This window comes from Lagopus muta, chromosome 5, assembly GCF_023343835.1.
Source record: "Lagopus muta isolate bLagMut1 chromosome 5, bLagMut1 primary, whole genome shotgun sequence".
In the NCBI taxonomy this organism is placed as follows: domain Eukaryota; kingdom Metazoa; phylum Chordata; class Aves; order Galliformes; family Phasianidae; genus Lagopus; species Lagopus muta.
In genome coordinates this window covers 36,851,515-36,872,931 of record NC_064437.1, presented here as the reverse complement: position 1 = coordinate 36,872,931, position 21,417 = coordinate 36,851,515, and the positions used below count along the sequence as shown (strand labels likewise).

Below are 21,417 nucleotides of genomic sequence, written 5' to 3'. Positions count from 1 at the left end.
GGCATTACTATAAAATAAGATTTCCTTAAATTGTGCAGTGTTATTTCATCTTCAGAAACCCTGACACTTTCCACAAGGAGGACACCAAGCGATTGGCTGGTTTTTAGAGATCAGCAGATGGACAAATTAAAAACATTACTCTAAGGACTAGTGTGACTCCCACAGAGCAGGTAGAGAAGGTCTATTTGTTAAACAACAAAAGCCCAGTGCTGGAAACTCTCCATAATCACTAACACATGTTGTTCAAGTGACCTCCCTCCTCAGGGCCAGCATTCGATTCCTGCTTGTTGAGCAGGGAAGTGCCACTGAAGATGCTTAAGCACAGCTCTGCTGAAGCAAACTAATGAGGGCACTGGGCATGCCCTGAGAGCCAGGTGCTGTTCTTGAGCTCAGCATGCAATTTCCTGGGAAATTCGTCCAGTTATTCATCCAGTACTCACCAGCACCTGCCCAGAGCTGGCAAGACTCAATTGCCAAATGCTTCTTTATTGAAACTCCATCTTATGAAAAAGTCCTTCTGATGAAATTAATATAAAGTGGATATCCCATCCATGATGAATAGCAAAGGAAATAATATATGGACAGCTACAGTATACACAATGCTCTCCACTGATATGAACATACTACCTGTGGTAGTCTTTCATTCCCTTTTATTGTTTGTTTTTTGGGTTACAAGTCTATTTGTGATAAGTGGAAAAAGTGAATTGTGAATTTGATATCTGAATTTACAGATTACGAGAATTAAAGACTTCAGGATTTGGAACTGAGCTGTTAACCCCTTGCCAAGAACAAAGAAACAGATGTATTATTGGAAAAAAAGGTAGTACAGTTCAGTAACCAGGTTTGCTACCACGGAAAATAGGTGACAGCTGTTTCTACACAGGATATCTGTGGTTTCACCAAGTCCAGGATTTCTGGGGATGTAATTGCCTTCCCCTTTGAAGGTTTCTGAGTAAAGCAGCCTAATTTCTTTCAGGCTTGCAAAGCAAAAGCTACAGATTAGAAGGGACAAAAGAACAGCAACTATGAAAATGATGCTTAAGGCATCCTTCTAAAAGCCCTTTTTTATTGAAAATTACCATTAGAATAATTTTAATTTTAAGCTTAATCCTCTGCTATATAGCAACATGGTCATCACTACTGGGATGTACTTACAGTGCTGGCTTTGTTTCCAGTGTTCGCTGGTCAAAGATTGCACAGGACAGTAGATCAACAACAGCTTATTTGCTGTGCTCCTACATTTTTGAGTCAACTGATTACCTCTGTGTAACTATCACAGCAACCCTCTCATGCTTAAAATAACTGTGTGTAATTAAAAGTATGTAGGAGCCTCAACTGATTTCCCACTTAAAATCACCACCATCACCTTCCATTTGGCTGTTGAATAAACAGTTAATGACAAAAGTCAACCTCTTGTGCATCTTTCTTTTCTTGTTGTTTTTAAACCATGAGTGGCCCAAATTAATAAATATCTCAATGATTCATCCAAGAAAAAGCTCCATTACATAGCAATAATGCAAATAAGAGCTATACTGCAATTGCTGAAGACTGTAAAAAATCTAAACTATACATAGAGATGCACATAAGATTATCTTTCCAACAGCAATCTAACCTCAATTTCCTTTTTTTTATATTCTTTTCATACTAGGTCACCACACCAAAAATCACACACATCACAATGTAAACACAAAGTATTTGCAGGGTTTTAAAACGCTGAATAGAAAATTTATTGTCCCCATTACAGATGCCATGTCCTAAGATGAGAGTACTGAAAATACTCCAAGTTAATCATATGGAACAATGTTCCCACCAGTTGAGCAGGGTAAAATAAAAATAAAAAACTAGGCACATACTTCTCTTCACTCAAAGCTTGGCACAAACTGAGTTTTATATTTTTTCTTATTGCTTCTTTACACCCATCAAAGGGTATTAAATTTCCTTGTGCAGAGACTTCTTTTTGCTATGTTTCAGCACAAAGTAAAATTTTTGCTGAAGAAGGTGCATCAGACATAGTGAAAATGCTAACTCTAACTTTTGGGTTAATTCCAGGAAACATAACGCTGTGAAAATTACTCCAAACATAGAAAAGAGGAAGCATGTGTGAAAAAAATATGGCAATAGTTATTTTGAAAATTAATTCTTGAAGTGAATAGTACTCTGCTTTGACAAAAAGTGTTTTCAGGGAATGGGTAGAGGCCATGTTGAACTTCCCTACACAGCTATATGACCCTTGCCAACCAATGACAATGCTTTATTAATATTTTACTTCAGAAGTGTGAGATAATTCAAACTTTGGCTTTCTTTGTAGCTGTTGCTAAGCAACTTTGCTGCTTGTCTGAGAATTAGTTTTCACTGCAATCTTTCCTTCAAACCAAAGACCTGTGTCACTTAAAACGCTTTCCCTTCGCCAGCGAGGGGCCCAGCAAGTTCTATCCCCCCAACACTTATATTTCCTTTTCCTAGTTAAATTTAGCAGCGTCTGAAATTCTGTTTCACTCACCGTAATCGCTGTCATAAAAGACGATGAATTTCTGCCACCGCAGCTCAGTGACCAATTTCAGCATAACATCATTGAGGCGGACGGGCGGCCGGGCAGCCAGTGTGTACTCCTCCTCCTCCAGGCTGGGGTTCAGGTGGCAGGCGGTGCGTGGGGAGCCTCCCGTGTTGCGCTGCACAAAGAGATGTGGGATGTGCATGGCATCTGTCAGGGACTGCAGGGCGTTGGCTGAGGCACAACCTGTGGATGTCACCAAGGCTAAGATCCCCAGGGTCATCAGGTCGCAGGCTGCAGAAGACAAAACATAAAGGTGGGTTAGAGCAGGCTCTGAAATTCCTTTGACTGACTTGCACACCAGGAAGGGGACGTGACAGGCTTTGCCCTTGCCATTAAGACAGAGTGGAAGAGATTTCTGTTACAGTATCAGCTGAAGCCTTTCAGAGATCATCCTGTATCTTTACAGTAGGCGACTTCAGTCTGTACAGATAAGATTAAGTTGGGGACAGATAACATTACTGCTGCCATTTCTTCATACCAAAGCCAATATAAATGGAGATGTGGCCCTTACTGCAGGGCAGAGGCAGGAACCAAACTCCATATCCTTACAACTCACTTCACTGCTTTCCCCTCTATGCTGCACGCGCTGTGAGTGGCCTTTGGATAACAAACAGTAATTTTTGTTTCAAGGATTTGTTTTAAACAACAGAGTTTCAAAAGATTTTTAAATTGACGAAGAAACATTCACTGAGTGCCTCTCAGAGCAACAACAGAAGTGCTCATTAGAAGGAAGGCAATTCAGGAATGACTAAACAATCATTAGTAACACTGTAGTTCCCTTTAGAAAAATCAGGGAAAGCATGTGCCACTGAAAAACAGATATAGATATTTGAGCCCGTTCACTTCCAAGAATGAAGCAAAACCAAGCTCAAAGCACAGCCTGGCAGGATGGGCAATGCCAGCAGCAGTGCCCCGCAGCCTGGGCCTACTCACACCCGGCTTGCTTTTCCTCAGGGTGAGCCTACTTCAGCTGGGGCTGGAAAAGGTTTTCACCACAGCCCTCAGCTACAGCTCAGCAGCTACTCTGTCAGTGCTGTGGTACAGCATATCCCAGGAGCTCTCAGCAGCAACAAGCCTTCACGTAGGAGCCCAGAGCCTCTCACCACGTTCCTCCCTTGAAGAGGGCTGGGGGTTTGCTCAGGATTCAGCTCTCGGGGGGAACAGACTGAGCACAAATAGGAAAATGAACAAAGGGTACTGGAAGGATTCTTCTGTCCTCCCTTTTCTAACGTTTTCATTTATATCTCCATGTTCAGAGGTCAAAAAGCCAAGGGAGAGGGAGAGTTTATGAATAATTAATAATAATTAGCTGTTAATTATCAATTAATATAGATTTTTATGAAGTCATGGTATTTGAATACATAAAACTGTGCCTAATTCAACCAATGCATCATTTCACCAAATATCTTCTTAGAGCAGACAGAAAACAAATTTATTTCACATTGACATGAGATAATTGAGAAAAACATTTTATCTTCTCTATAAACAGAGTGTTCAACATGTATTCTAATGCAACAGAGAAAAACGAAATGCTTTCAAAATTATTTTCTTGATGATCTTTACAATAAACACGTCAGCTGCATTATCTAAATTTACTCTTTGTTAATTATAGTTATATGAATTTGTACTTTGTTTTTCCTGAGAGCTGACCTGGTTTAGCAACAGGGAGGCATTACATTTGACAAATGGGAGATCCAGGTTTGGGAACAGATTTGATTTTCCAGGCTCCTTGCCAGAGAAAACTGAACATGTCATACAGGTAATTTATTTAGTCACAGCAGGGGAGGGAACAAGAAACAGAGAAGTGAGAACACAGGGAGAGAAGAGCAGAGCTGAGCTACGGACCCCTGTGGAGAGCACCAGCCACTGAGCTTTGCTGCACTAAGGGTGAGAAAAGCAAAGCCCCACAGATCTACGGAAGGAACAGTTTACTTGCACAAACAACACAGAAGAAGAGAAGAAATAAAGCTCTTCCTTGCAAGAGACTGCATTCAGAGAGTTACTTATTCATGGAATACAGAACCCATCATCAGTTGCATTACAAGAGAGATCTTCATTCCTAAGGTGGCAGTAATCAAAAGCTGCTCACTTACCAGCAGCAAAAAGACCTGTGGTACAACAGACCACAGCAAATGGTCCCCCATTTCTCTCGGCACAGACCAGAGCTGAAGTATCTCAGCAAAGACTGCTTTGGTTGAGGAACTGTCACAGTGTTCTGCAGTTTGTGCCAATGGGTTAAAATGAAGAATTAGCCAATCAGCTTTTACATTGTGATATTTTGTCAACTGATTGTTTTCTGCCTGAAAGCATATGCTACACAGTAAGTGTTTGTTCCTCTTGCCTGTCTGTTTTCAGATAGTACTGCCAGCAATAAGAATTGGAATGACTAAGGAAAAAAGGTTTCATATTTTCTGAATCATTTTCTTTAGTCAAATTACAGAATGTGAAACCGAACATGTCATCACTTCAATAGAAGACTTGCATTATATAAAAATACGATGGATTCCAAGAAGTTTAACCTCCACAGTCTTCACTGAAGCTAAGAATAGGCCCTTAGCACATTTAGAAGAAAACTACTTTCTACATGAGTAGCACAGTGGGCAACAACTACAGAAGTATAATAGACTCTAATTCATTAACTCATTAACTCTCAAGACATCTTGCAATTGCTTAGCAATAGGATGTTCAAGGATTACATGACCTCAGAAGAAAATTGCTGACTTCTCATGTCATTCTGTGGCAAGAGAAAAGACGTGTAATTTTGTTTTACCTCTTACTAGCTATTGACATAGGTTTGTTTAGCAATAGGGATTCCTACATTAGATTGCGAATCAATTTACTACATTAGCAAGAGAAATCGTTAAGTGATAGCTCTAAAACTTTCCGTTTCAACTTTAGTGTGTGAATAGTCTTGTTTTCCTCAATAATTTTGCACTGCGGACATAATGGAACACTTTTATCTTTTGCCTCAATGATTTCGCCTCACAAGAAGCACCGGTGTCACCATAGAATACCTTAATCTTTTGCCTCAAAAGGCACAAGGACATTTTCTTTAGGTTCCACATACACTGTTTTAAAAAGTTGCACACTATGGCCTAATGAGCAGCGGAAGTTTTCCAAAGGCCTCAGTGATGAAACTGATAGTGAAACATGTGGAAGTAGGTGGGCACTTGACCACCCCAGACAGCACTGAGCAAGCCCAAAGAGACATTAGCATATATTTATGAGTCCTTGGAAAGGAATGGATATGTATGCCAATGCACTGCATATACATGTCTTAATAAAACATACAGTGTGAACTCTCAGACAGTGCACTTCCTTGTCAAGTCACTGGTATGCATTGCAAGGAATAAAACAATGCTGCTTTCTAACAGCACACTGTAGATAGAAGGTTTTCTTCCCGGGTTTTGGATGACACTACAGATTCTGAGCAACCATTCAGCATCACTCAGCATGTGACTGAGTAGATCTATAGTTACGTACCTCGGCTATCATTTCACAAGTACCTCAATGGGACTTCAACTTCTTGTACATAAATTGCACAAATCCCATCTTTATTTCCTTAAAGCTGAACAGAAGTTTGAAGCACTGTGGTTCACACAAGTTTATTAGCATAAGGGAGAGAGGAATCCAAATGCACTGATTTTTAGTCTTTTTTTTTTTTATTACTAGAGATGTACCACACTTTCATCTAGCAAAGATACTTTCATATTTATCTACCCTGAAGTTAATATTCTGAAGTTTCAAGAAATAAAGAAATAATGACTTTTAATTTGAGTTCTACAGATAAAAGAGACAGTGTTTTGGCAAACTTGTCTCCAGATTGCAGTGCTATATGAATAGCAATAGTTATTAGTTTGCTGTATTGAATGCCTTCATCACTGTCAGGATGCAATTTAAGAGGATACCACCATCCCACAAACCATACTGTAAGAAATTTACATGGTCACCTGGTGAAAACATGATCACTACGCTCAAAGAATAAATCTGCATTTAAACCATTTGAGTTGATTAAACTATTTAATGGCGCTATTGGTCAATGTTCTAACAGTATATAATCTCTCAAGCTAATACTTGATTTGTTTCCTAAATTATTAATTAATGAAGTTTTTAATCATCTCAGTGAAGTATCTCTCCTAACCTGTTCTTTTGAAGCCCACTTTCAGAAACCCCTTTTTTCACACCTGCTTTACATTTTTTGTCTCAAATTGCTATGTCTATTACTGAGGAATGGATGAATTCTTTATCTACTAGATTGTTGTTTGTTTATTAACATCTGCCTTCTTTGTAGTCAGCATCCTTTTTCCAGATTTTGTCAGATGTTATCCTTGTCATGATATTGGCAGAAGTAATGGGTTGATATTTTGGGGGTTGATATTTTTTTACACCCATTTCTCTAATTTGACTCTAATATCATAGTGATATATAGTAATTTTTTCCTCATTTGTTGAGTGCATCTCTAATTCTAAATATATTCCATTAAGATCACAAGTGAGACTGGAAGAGCAGCTATGATTTTTCATACTGCATCTTATCCCCACTGCCTTTTTCAACATGTGGAATTCTTCATGGCATATGAGATAAGGCCATAATTCTGATTTGCTATAACTACATTTAAGATTTTACTGTTCTACCACTGATTCCTCTATCACCATCCTATCTCTGAAGACATATGAACAAACTGTAAAGTTTGGCATCAGCTTTATAAGGGTATTTGCATTAAGGGTTTTAGCTCAAATCCCCCTGTAATTGAATCCCTCTTTCACTCTGCATGGAATCAAAATGCTTCAAGAGAAACTGCTATCCAGCTCCTGGTGACATGACAGTATGGTTATCTTTCAGTCCCCTTTTCCTTTGTTTCCACAGTTATCAACAGTCCAGCTGCCACTTATTTCTGTTCTACTAAGACATCCTCCTACTGACATTCACACTGCCTCTTCCAGCTTCTACGCCCTGACATCTTTCACTTCTGTGTATCACTAGAGCAGGTCCTGACCACTTTGGACACCATTAGATAAATACTCCCTTATTTTTTTTCCTTAAATTATTCTCATCTTTTCCAGTTTGACTAGTCCTTAAGAGCTCATTACTGCACAGCAAATGGAGTATAATTCTAACCAAACAACTACTTGTGTTTTAAACAATTTCACTGCTTGAAAACCGAGACGTTACTGCTTGGTTTTGTTTTTTTTTTTTTTTTTTTTTTTTTGGCTTAGAAAGATCCTCAAACAAAAGATGAGAACATCAATCAGACACAGGACACAGCAAAGGAATGGAAATCCAGTCATGCTGCAAACACCTGGTATTTTTGGTGGAGTACTCTGCCATGAAATGATTAACAAAGTTGGCACTTAAGTGTTTTTAATTCAGTTTCAAAGCTACCATCCTGCTGAGATGAAGGACTTTACATTCCCTTAGTACTATCGTCTCTGTCACCCTGGATGTGAAAAGTCATTTTTCTTGTAGTTTATCTTTGAAAACCAGAAGGAATAAAAATAATTTTATTATTAAAAGCATCAAATTCAAGGGAACATATGAAATTCTGGGAAAAGTATATTTTGGGATACTAAATCCTAGTATTTCATGGGATTATTATCAATTTATGTAATTTATTCTGCTGCAAATCTAACCAAGTAGCCCAGCTAGCAAAATATCACGTGTCACACATAATTAGCTGTTGTATTGCTTGTGCATGGAAAATTTAATCATCAATTTGATTCATTAGTCAATTTATAAACAAACAGATGCACTTGAAGTTTTGAGTAAAACACTGGTATAGTGAAGAATCGGGAGATAAAAATACATCAGATCAGGAAGGCGATAAGCTGTATCTTTAATCAAGACGTTAAGTGTGCAGGAAACTCATTCATGGAGGTATTTTTAACTTAAATGGAAAAGGTCTTTCTGGGAGCACTGAGATGAGATAAAAAGGATGACAGTAGGAGGAAAAAGACTGCAGCCCTCCCAGCAGGTGTTTAAAACAAGACAGATGATGACAGTTTCTTCACACACACAAAAAAAAAATAACAACACTAAACAGGGAAGCATTTTCATGCATATATAAACCAAAAAACCCAACTGATTCTGAAGTAGTACATGAGAAACTTCTACAGTCCAGAGCAAAAATCTACAGCAAATGCAGTCCCACAGGAAAGAGGCAAGACTATTAACTATCTACATTTTAATTCTCTTCAAGCCTTAACAGGTATTTAAGATTTAAATGCCTTTGTGCAAATTCACTCAATCAGGCACACAAAATCATAGAATAACCTTATTAATACCACTAAAGATACTTCTATTGAATGTGTTGATCTACAAAAAAAAGATTAACTCATACTACTGATGAACTGAGGACAATATCAAAATCAGCTATGTAAGCACTCAACCTGATGACTCACTAAATTGGGTTTCCAAAGGAATGTGTTCTTCCTTAATTTATGTTTGATGGTGTCTGGTTACTCTTCAGCTTCTTTCATTAATTGTGAAAGGCAATTTATAATAAATTTACATTATTAGCACTTAATGCATGTCATTTTATGCAATTCCTCTTTCTTTGGATACTCAGCAGTAAGAATCTATTTCTTTCTCTCATTTTTTATGGGCTTTTGCTTCTCTGTACGTTCTACATTTACAGTATACCTCCCCCTTTTCAAATAACTAAGATTTTATTCTAAAAGCCCACATGAAGCTATAGTTACTTGTCACAACAGAATAACTGTTAAAAGAGAGAACAATGTAACAAATGTCAGAAGTAAAAATATTTTATGTAGCACTTTTATTACTGTATCTCTTCACATGCAGTGAAGTTGAACATTTCTCACTCCACCACCTTCTACAGATCTTCAATTCAAACAAAATGCACCTTAAAACAAGAAAGCAAATTTAAAATTACTCATGGTTTAACCAAAACTCCTAATTAGCCCAAATTAGACCGTGGGGCTTTGGATACAGCATTTTAAGAAAAATAAACCTTTCCTCTCATTCATTTAAGCAGCTGTTCTTCTATATTTGAGACAAGTACCCAGGCACTCCCGACATGATTATATTGGAAGCTACAGAAAAGTCTAACGTAGCCTCATCAAAAATCCTGATGTAAATCATGTTCCTGATGTAAATCATGTTGGTCAGATAGATAAGCTTGCTAGACTTCACAAAAACTTGACACAGATACTAAAAATAAATGAACTATATACTCAACACAGAAGTAGAGCAAACTCTTATTTTTGCCCCCTCCAAATCCATGCTGTCAGAGCCCAGCATCAAGCAAACATCCTTTCAGCATTCTTTTCTTAAAGCTGATTGAGAAGAGTTTACAGGAATTCAGTACATGGTTCTCTCTGTCTCCAAGCAGCCAAGCACATTTTCTCCTGCGAGCTCACAATCTCAGGAACAGCTCCAAAACCTGACATGCCACATTGCCAAAGCTTCCCCAGACAAGACACTGAAACTTTCTCAAGTGCAAATATATGTGATGTAATGTCCTTCACAAGGGATTGGCAACAGCAATAAAACCGGGCACCATAGTCCAAAATCATGGACTTGCATGGGCTTACTGAAGCAAAAAGATGTATTCTGTGAAACTGAACCTATAGTATCATCATTAGCATCTGTGTGTGGACGAGACGCCAACAGAGAGGAACAGGCAGCCACTAACCCCAGTGCAGATGGGAAAAGATCACTGACAAAGTCTTGTAAGCTCATATCTTTGCCTTCAATGCCTTCAATGAAACTACAGAGGAAATAGTATATACCAGCACTGAAATTTTCATTGTGAGACCTCCCTTTTTTTGCTACTTACTCTCCTAATAACTACCAACTAAAACAATTCCATTAGATAACACACTGAAGAAAAAAAAATTACCACTTAACCTGTTTCTGTTTTTTTTATCCAAGATGAGAAATTTAGGTGTTTTTCATAGCAACTGGATCTTAGCAACAAGAATGGTAAGTCAGTTAAAGAATATATCTTTTTTTTTTTTTTTTTTTTTTTTTTTTTTTTTTTTTTTTTTTTCCCTCTTAGAACAATCTATTATAAATTGCATGGGTATATCCAGCCCTATAGCTGAATACTTAGGTTTCAACTTTAGGAAAAATTCTCAGCAGGCCAACTCACATCACTAAGTGATCAAAAAACCCAGACATGCATCACTGCTTACATTCTCTAAGATAATGCTGATTATTTCAGAAGGCCAGCAGCTATAAGGAAAGGATCAAGAAAAACAGTACACGTATACATTTCTGTGCATGCTAAGTGCACACGTAGTCAGCATATCAAAATATCTCCAATAAAGCAGTATATAAAAACCACATCTAAGCAGTAAAGGAAAGCAAGAGATTTAGACATGTTTACAAAAAAAATTCAGAAATAGTGTTATTTGATAGCTGCTCTGTTTTACTGAAATTCAAGCATTCAGCAGAGTAAACAAAAGAAAGCATGAGGGGAAGAAAAAAGAGTTTATATACATATTGCTTCTCCAACTTCCAACCCAGCCACCCCACTCCCCCAAAGCAAGAACTGCTTGCTGTTCCTCACAGAACCAAAAGGAACGTTGGCAGTACAACCTTACTCGTGCTGCTTTGGCAATAGGGGAAGCAATATTTTAAAAAAGCTTGCCTACAACTATATGCTTTACTGATATGTTGCAGGCCCATTCTGAGAATCACAGAATGGCCTGGGTTGATCACATGGTTTCAACCCCCTGCTATGTGCAGGATCGCCAACCAGCAGACCAGGCTGCCCAGAGCCACATCCAGCCTGGCCTTGAATGCCTCCAGGGATGGGCATCCACAGCCTCCTTGGGCAACCTGTTCCAGTGCTTCACCACCTTCTGTGTGAAAAACTTCCTCCTCATATCTAACTTAAACCTCTCCTGTCTCAGTTTAAAACCATTCCCCCTTGTCCCATCCTATTTTGATAGATCAAATGTGATTTCTTTGGAAAAGATCCTTAGGATGTGGCTCAAGCAATAGCAAGCAGCTACTCTGCATTAACCAGGCAATCCCATCAGCATATATAAGCCACCAGAGCTCCCCGACATTACCAGGACTGTCCTTTACCTCTAAATATCAGTCATGCCTTCTTTCCTCTTTTATCTCCGTGTTTTAGCATTTTCAGTAAACAGTTATTGCTGGCTTGTACATACATGGAAAGATCACCCACTTTCAGCATGACAGCTGAAAAATGCTTCTGTTTTATTGGAAGTATTTACTCACAAAATTGCGTAATTCCTTTCCCTAGAATGCACATTGACTGCAGCAATTGGAGGCTTAAAGTAATTTCCCTGGAAAAGCAAACCAAACCGATTTCAAAGCACAACACCATTTTTTGGTGTCATTATCAGCCTGATAAAACACTAGCTGCCATCCACGAGAAGTTAACAAGGGAGGGCAGGAAGAGGAGTTATCTAGACCAGCCTCCTGTTGGCTTTTACGCAGTTAAAAATAAGATTCAAAGTGGTGAACAACATGCCATAAAGAAGAAATACAGTTACCAGAACTAAAGTTGCGGCTTTCATTTAGCTTATGGGAGCATGTTAATAGCTCTCTTCAGTCTTTAATAATCTAGAATAAAACATGAAAGTCCCTTCATAACAAGTACAGAAGTAAAGCTGGTCTATGGGCAAAGCAGCTCAGCTTCCATACAACTGAGTGATGCCACCAAGTGGTGAACAAATGCACCAGTTGTTTTCCAAATTTTTTTGTTTGTTTGCTTAATCTTCACTGAAAACATGACTTTGTGTGCAGAATAGATGCCAGCATGAAGTCAGAGCAGGGCATATGTTACTGCTAAAAGTGCACTGAGAGTACATAGTGAAAGATAATTGATGGCTTTGTTTTACAAAAGACAGATCTGATACTGCTCTCTGGCTCCTCCAAAGAAGGTAAGAATCTCAGAGTAAAGCAGCTTTATAGCCAATAATCTACTTTATAGCTGAATTTTGCTTGCCTTTGCACTCGAGTGGATTTGGAAGACTGAGCCAGTAAAGATTGCATCATGTAAAAAAAAAAAAAAAAAACTTTTTTTTTTTAGACAGCAATTTAGAAGTACAAGTCAAGACATGAATCACCCATTTAAATATTTTGTAGATTTTATTAAATTTTACTAAAAAAAAAAAAATCAACTGAGCGGTACCAGATACAAAGTCTCCAAAATAAGGTGGCCCTGCACTCTTCTCAAAAAAATGTAATTCCATTAGTAATGTTTTTCTCCCAGAATTGCAGCTTAACATGAAGTTTGAAATTGAATAAGCATTTCTGGAAATTTTAAATGGAGCATGGTTTTACAGAGCTGCACATTAGTCACAATGGCATCAATACTATTCTAAATCACCAGGTCGAACTGAGCAGCTTTGACTCCTTTTTTCTGTCCTTCTACATTAGTTCAAGGTAGAATTAACTGCAAACCATCTCAGTTATTTGAGGGGGGCATACAACTGTGTTTTTTTCCTGAATAGCGCAGATTTGACTTCCACTCCCCCTGCAAGTTCTTCAATAACTGTTTTCTTTTGCCTTTCAGCACAGACTAAACTCCATTTTCTCACCCTCTGCTTCTTTCACCTGCTTCTCATTACAGATCATAACGCTATACAAGTATTTTTTCCCACCTTCATTAGCATTCAGCAGGGATGCCCGCCTCTGCTGCCTCCTTAGGGGCTGTTCTGCATGTACACGCCGAGTATTATTTTAACGTCAGCGTGGCTCCGGCTCAGTTCCGGCATGCACAAAAGGAAAACACTCTACTGCCATTTAGAAAAAGCAGCCAAACGTGGCGGTTTCAGACAAGCTGATAAAACCTCTGAGTTCCTGGTAGTGAGAAACTCATTTGGATTCTGAGCAGTATTGACAAGCAAAGGAACACGTTAGCCCTGCTTGCCCGTCTAATTAGCAGCAAATGATACATATGCACAAAAAGTGCTGAGAGAAACTTCGATTTTCTTTTTCTTTTTCTTTTTTTTTTTTTTTTTTTGCATTCTCCCTCCCATTAAATTGTTCTTCTTTGTATCCTGCCTTATACTGAAAGCAGCAGGGGAAGGCACACCAGTCTGAGCATCGCAACATTACTCCCAAGCAAACTGTAAAAGATTTCTCCATCCCCTGGTTGCCCTGGCACACTGTGCACGTGCTGCTCAATGCACGCTCCTATTCCCTGAGACAATTCCAAGCAAAACAAAACAGTGACGTGTGATCCCATCTCCATAACCCATTTGGCATCGTGCTTCAGGAAAACGCCTACATCAAACTACTGCAAACATCACAAGGCAGCATTTCACTTCCTTTGACATAAACTTTACGCAGAGACTCAGAATTAAGCATCTAGGCATGTACAATACTATCAGAGCTGCTGTGCTATGAGAGAAAGTAAGTGTCACAAGTCAGTAAATTCAGAAAAGCTACAGTCACTTCCACACACAGCCAAGCAGGCTCCTTACACCACAGGGCAGCCCAAGGAATCCATGCTCTGAAAATGTATCCTTATCATCCTGTTTCTGATGTTTTTCCCCCAGACAGGTGTTAGGTCTACCAGCAAAATGACAGGGCCGTTGCATAAGCCATAGAGACATCAGGAAGCAATTTGTGTAGCTGGGGAAGCGTACTCATAGTGAGGGAGCCAAGTGCAGCAAACAACATATATTTATTTGTGCCAACTGCTGAAAGACTTGTAGTGTTTATAGGTCTAGCTGTGAGTCAGTACTTATTTATAGCATATATTTATTGACAGAATTTAGTAGTTGATTTATTGAGAAATCTCTGCAATATACCAAATCCTTACAATTGCATCCAAAGATTATGCAAATTTTCCAAGCCTAGCAACAGTCTAAAGCTACTATTTCAGTATATAAAGTCAACTTTAAAAGGAACGCTTTTTTCTTTCCTTACCCATGAAACACATAATGAATGGCAAAATCATTTTTGCTCGATATTCAGAAAAAGATCCACTCCTCACTCAGCATCAGTATTTCCTACATAGAGAAAACAAAACAAAAACAAACAGAATAAAAACCACTTTGCCACTTTCAAACCCCTATGGCCATCCAGAACTACAAAACGGGTGGCAATCCGGTTTGCCTTTTAGTAGTTGCCCAAGAGTAATTTCAAATGCCGCTCATGACTTTATGACATCTAACAGAACTGTGTTAAATCATTTGAGCAGCAGTCTGAATTTCCCTCTTTCCCTCAGCTCCGCCATGTGCCAAATCAGGGAAAAACATCAAAACCTACACAATTTCAAGAGATCTCATCTAAATACATGAAATGAGCCAGTTGTTCAAACATATTTAACACCTGATAGCTCTCGCTACAGAGCTTAGGACAGATTTTCAAAACATCTCAACATTTATGCACCTATTGCCCAGAGGCTGCTTGAAGATTAGGCCACTTCCTTGGAAACTTAAATGAGACCTGATCTCTCAAATTTTCGTCTGTACACTTTGATTTAAAAAAAAGAAAAAGAAAAAAGAAAAAAAGGAAATATCTCCATCTCTGTAAGCTAGCAGACTTATATGACACTGTGTACCAACACACATCAGCACAGAAGCAGAATATTTCTTTAATATCACATTATTCAAATTTGTTTTAAAATTTTCCTAATAATATCTTGCACCTATTCTTTTTTGTAGTTATGAGAATCACTTTAGGGAAGACACCATCTTAAAACTAGTAAGTTTTCCTGAAGACACACAGGTTTGGTAGAGGTGAATGCCTTTCCAACACAGTGGAAAGCTCAAAGAAAACCAGCTTGAAAGGCAAATCAAGAGTAATCTAGAAGTGATCAAGCCATACTCTCTACTAGAAGAATCATAGAATCATTAAGGTTGGAAACAACCTCCTCATCTAGTCCAACCCCAACCCATCCCATCATGCCTACTAACCATGTTCCTCTGTGCCACATCTACATGTTTCTTGAACAGCTCCAGGGACAGGGGCTCTGTACCACCTACCTGGGCATACAGTTCCAACACGCTGCCAATTCTTTCAAAGAATTTGTTCCTAATACCCAACCTAAACCTCCCCTTGCACAACCTGAGGGCATTATCTCTTATCTTATCACTGTTACCTGGGCGAAGAAGCTGATCCCCAGCTCAAAATAACTTCCTTTCAGGGAGCTGTAGAAAGCAATAGGGTTTCACTCTTTTCCAGAGTAAACAGTTCCTGAAGAACTGGAGCACTGCAATGACTGCATGTTTTTAAGAAGCTTTACTTCTCCATTGTTCACCTACTGACTGGGTTCTGGAAACTCACGGAAATATATTCAAAGCACTCAAATCACAACTGCAAAGGAGTCTGTTAATGTAATTCAAGTTTCTGTGATCTATGCATGGAATTTTTTTTTAATACATAAACCTTACAATTACCTGCTAACGTGGGCCCAAAATAGAAAACAGGTACATTAAATTCATATTGAAAAAATAATCAGCTTTATAGAGGATTTCATTGAACAAAAATAAATACATATAAATACCGTATTTCAGTAGTCTCCTATGCTTCCCCAGATGGGATTCATCACCAATCAGTCCACCTGAACTTCACTTCAAGCTTTCTTAGAATGAAGTTGAAGGAGGAACAAACAGAGAGGGCAATCTTATGCACAGATTAGTCAGGTTGCTATGGATAAAGTACCATGCTAACAATTAAAATGTTTTAATAATAAGACAATTGATGATCCCATTGTTCTGAAGTACGGGAACTTTCAAAGACGTACAATTAATTACAAAGCTTACATCTGTCATTAAATTGAGACAAATAAGATATGTCACGTATATGAAACTAATTATTTATTTAATAGAAAGACTACAGGCTGCACAGTGGAAGAAAGATCCAGAAAGTGAATATGTCAATATATTCAAGCCTAAATTGACTAATCCAGAAGATCTACTACTAAAAGGCCTTAGCTTCCACTGAAAGAGTCAGTTTCATTTCCAGGCTCCTTCAAATTCATCTGATTTTGGTAACTCCATAACACAAAATTATAAAATTGAATAATAGAGGATAATTGAGCCCCATGACATCCACACATAAATGCAACGACTCTTCTAATTAGGCACTGCTTAGGGTACGTTACGAATAAATTTTAACTGTTGTTAGATTTGCATTCATTAAGCCTCATTAAAAAAAAACCTCCAGGTAACTTTTAGTCACACCCTAAAACCAAACTAACTTTCCCCTGTTATCCTATTGTATGGTTAGGATAAATTGCATGTAACACAAAGTGAGTTTCCACTGCTCTGCAGCAAGAGGAACAGACCCTAAGAAGTAAACACAGAACCTGAGACACTACCATGATGGGACAATGAACAATCAGTATGGAATTCCAATATCACACTTTCCTCAGTCTGTTTCTTCAGGATGTTAAAACATCATTAGATATTACTTACATGAAGAACTGAATTCTTAAACATAGATAAAAGGAAAATACTTAAACTTATATGTTAGGTCTTATGCCAAAGAAGTCAGTGCCAAATAACAGCTCCCTTCCTGGACATGCAAAGAGATCAGTTTAAGAGAAGATGCACTTCAAATACATAAGCAGATAGAGCGGGTCAGAGAATGGTTGTGCATTTAAATATCAATTCTCTTCTTAAATGTTAAAACATAATGAATGATTTATTAGAAAAGTGAATTTGAACACAGAGATACCACTACAACTGAGAAGTTTCATTTATTCATATGCACCAGCTTCTCACTCAAGGCTTTAATTACATCTGTGCATTCATTATTGGGTCATACAGATTTGCCGAGACTACACGTTATAGCCATGTGCTCAAGTCATAGGCCAGGAGAAAAAGGTTTGGAAGCCAAATGTTGAAAAGCTGCAGCAGCTGCAGCTGCAGCCTTCCTGCACTTCCCAAACTGTCTGGGATGTCTGTGGTGAGAGAAGCACCTCCGTTCTTGGACTAATACAAATCAAGTTAGGGTAAGATGCCACAGACAAAAAGTATCAGCAACTATGTTATTCTTCCCTATTAGGCAAGGTTTGGTTTTGTTGGTTTTTTTGTTTTTTGTTTTGTTTTGTTTTTTTGTTTTTGTTTTTGTATGTGTGTTTGTTTTTCAGTTATTGCTGCAAGATTGCTATGCTTGTTTTGATATTTTTTCTCTTTTCACAAGCTAAACTGCTGCTGCTTTTTCCCTTTCTTATTTCCTAACAATTATTGAGTTGGCCATCATACAATAAGTCGACTGCAGTACTCAGGCCTGGTGGCACTTCCTCCTCTGGGATCTCATGTATCTGATTTCTAATAACCTCAACAACTAGTGCTGCGGGTTTCTAAATTTTCCAGAGGCTGTCCAGAAGTGAGCAATTGCCTTTCTGAGGTTAGTTCTCCAGACAAACCATCAAAGTGTACTTTCTGCAAGCTCAGACATAGCTCAGTTTTGCATACTAGTGGTTACTATTAGATACCCAAGCTCTCCAATTCACTTAAGGTAACTTTTTCTTCAGGATCCAAGATCCAGACCAGCCTATAAATTTTCATTCAAGGAGGTTGACAGTTAAATCTGTGACATCACTTTTGAAGTTGTTCCTGACACAGCCCTTTAGCTAGTATAAGAAATTTTATAAAAATAGTAACAAGCTTCTCAGTTTTCAGTCTCTTCAACACATCACCTTCATCTCAGTCTTCATTCTTTCAGATGTATGTGATATCTTCAGACTGAAGATTTGCCTTTCCCCCTTTTCTTTCCCTCTGTTTACTGCCTGAACCATAGAATCACTTCCCACAAGTAATCTTTCCTCTCTCCTTCCTTAAAATGAGTGCTGAGAAAAATTGCACTTATAATTCATAGTCAGCTTTGTGAGGAAACCTTCGGTCATCAGCTGATTGAAGACCTCAATAAGAACACAACTTCCTGCCTTAATTGCAGTTTGATATTTATTAAACGGATTTTTTTTCCTTAACAATAACCAACCCTTCCTCCAAGAGCCTTCTGCAATCACAGAACTTCTGTGGATCTTTCCATTGCTTCTTTATACTATCACATAAAAATCTGTCAAAAGTAGAACAGTAGAAAGCAGAAGAGACATTTTTGAAGTGGATTTTTTCATCTGCTGAATGTATGTTTCTGCACAGAGATTGCGATCATAGAAATCATACGCTGTAAATAAACCAATTGTGCAGAAAGTTTCAAAAACAATGATTCACAAATCACAGAGCTTTTTCCATAAGAATTTCAAAGCAAAGCAGATGCATTTTCCCCATAAGGTAAATCATTTACTACTGCAGAGTTCCATCACCTTCAGGAAAGTGCTACACTTTGTTTTCCCACTTTCCTTTCTCTCTTATCAAGTACATGTGCAAGTACATCTCTTTGTTTTTGGAAAATAAAATTGAAAGTTTTATACTGGTTACACAGCCAGAAATTTCTCTCTCTCATACCAGATTCAGATTCTTCTCATCACAGACCTGAATCACCAAGATAGGCTTGCACATTAGCAGCATACCTGAAGGCCTTAGATTTTTAATTACTAATATTATTTATTAAAAGCCTTACTATTGTCACAGCTAACTCATCTTCTCTTAAATGATATTTTTAAGCCAAGATTGGACAACTGAATTTTTTGCAAGGTCTATCTAGTAGTGCCTTGGCTTACAAAGTTCCTGACATGCTGACAGAAAGAAAGGCTCTTCAGCAGTGCAAGTGCACACTTGTGCTGAAAGGTACTTCAGCTTGCACGTACTTACACACAGACTACAAACCCTCTACAACCAGTTCTGTAGTTCCAGTCTTCAGCATTTTTTGTAACATTTATTACATGTACGTGACTCCAAAAGTAATGCCTCTTATTTACTTCCATGAAAATTACAACAGAGCACAATAAAAAAGAGCACAATAGCACTTTTTCATAGGGCAAATTCTCAGCTACAAAGCAATAGTTTTCAACAACGTTGTCCCCATTGGTTTGTGCATTTGTGCACCACCCAGCGCCTCACTGTGCTCACATCCACTGCTTGGTCTCCATAAACATTCAGAAAGTATTGATGAATGTTAACAGGTACCATTTTCTCTGCATGGAGAAATTCAGTTCCACAGCTTAGCTTCAAACACAGTTCCATACCAGATGCCATTTTGTCAGACTGCCCACTCTGCTGCCCTGCCATCACACAGCAACAAAATGTAATGAAATATTAGTGGGAGGTTTCCTCTACTAGTGCCATGCCACCAACACCTGCCTCTGATTTCTTGGGTCAACATAATAAATCAGGAGGCATTACATTTGGTCCTCAGACATACAGTGCTATGAATTGCTTGTGTTTAGGACCTGATTCATCTGAATAAGTGACTCTTTTGAAAGCAAATGGTATTTATTCCCTCACTGTGCTGAAACTGTTTTATGCAACCAAGAAAAACTACCTCCCGGATAAGCCATGTCAGCTGATTTTTCAGAGAGGCCTTTTGTCGGAGTGGCTCTCCATTTTTACATGATAAGCATATTTTGATATAGTTCAAATCTGTATTTTGAGATTGCCTGTCTGGCAATGACCTTGTACATTTTATTACATTCTAAAATTCCACGGGGATCAGTCTTATTTTACGCATATATTTAGACTGATGTGTATTTCCCTGTTTTACAGGAGAAAAGTGATTTTTTCTTCTGATAACAGGGTATCTTATCTGTACAGCCCAAATCATAATATATTTTTCTCAACCACTGCACCAATGGAGGATGTTAACAAGGCTGTTCTAGCTTAAAGCAAGCTTAAAGTTTGGAAGAAATCTATCCCCCTCTTGCATGCTTTACATCTTACATCTAGATTTGCCAGACACAGCCCAAATACCCAGATGACCAAGGACAACACCTGCTGTAAGGTTACATTGCTGCCTCTGTTCTTCAGCTTAGTAGCTACGACAGAGCATGGCAAAATGCTAAAATGGGCAGCTTGACCGGATCCTGACAGCAGAAGAGCAATCTTCAGTTGTATTTAAGCCCACTTTGATGATAAGACTGGATAGACAACTATTTTTGCTCTTCCACTACAAGCCCTTTACAGCTTAAAAGATGTGACTGTGCAACGCAGTGAAATCTAATCTTTTTTTTTCTCCTCCCTTAAGATTCTCTCAGCCTGTTGCACTTCTACGAATGCTGAAAGCCAGACATTCATGAGTTAAAGAGACGTGGGGGGAAACAGTGAGATGTTAGGAGCACCTAATCTTTTTTTCCACATTAACTACAGGAGGAGCCAAACTTCTCTGAATATCAAAATTAGTTGAGGTTTTTGTGAGCAATGATCAAATATATCAACTAAACAGTCAGAAAGATTGAAAAACAAAGATTACAAAGATAATACAAATGAGATAAAAGGATGTGTGAAGTTATAACACTTCATTAGTTCTCCCTTGAGAATGACAAATACCTAAGATTTTAGGCAAAATGCTTCTCAACATCTGTTGGTCATTCACTTATGCTTGGATTGGCAAACCGGTAGGGAATAGGCAGCAACTGAATTAATCCCTCAAAAAATCTTGTGTCCAAGAAGCCTGGAGGTTTAAATTTGACCACCCGAGCCACCTAGGATACAAAAAGTCAATTTCTTTACCTTAGAATGATAACTTGAGGTATGAGGTACTCATGTACATGAGGTACACCTATGAGTCTCATTGATGATCTCTATCACGTAAGACTTTCAGCTAAATTTGGATATTCTAAGCAGAAATCCTATCCAGGTATTAATTCACCATTCTCAGTTTCACTGCAATGACCTAATGCAACATACATCAAATCACAAACAACCTTCACAATATCCGTATTTTTACTGAGAAATGCACTCTGAATAAGGACCACTCGTTAACATAAAGTTATGATAGCATTTCACATATACAATGGATGAGTTGTTCATGTAGATAACGTTCAGTCTACAGGTTCTTTAAGA

The 21,417-nt window shown here is 38.3% G+C and overlaps 1 protein-coding gene across 2 annotated transcripts in view; it reads right to left on the bottom strand.

The window, feature by feature from the left end:
• Positions 1–21,417, bottom strand: part of GRID1 (glutamate ionotropic receptor delta type subunit 1) — a 602,942-nt gene that overhangs the window by 388,276 nt on the left and 193,249 nt on the right. For both annotated transcript variants that reach the window (XM_048944232.1, XM_048944231.1), the window contains exon 3: positions 2,501–2,785. In XM_048944232.1, the coding sequence (XP_048800189.1) occupies positions 2,501–2,785 (285 nt within the window). The remainder of the gene's footprint in view (positions 1–2,500; positions 2,786–21,417) is intronic.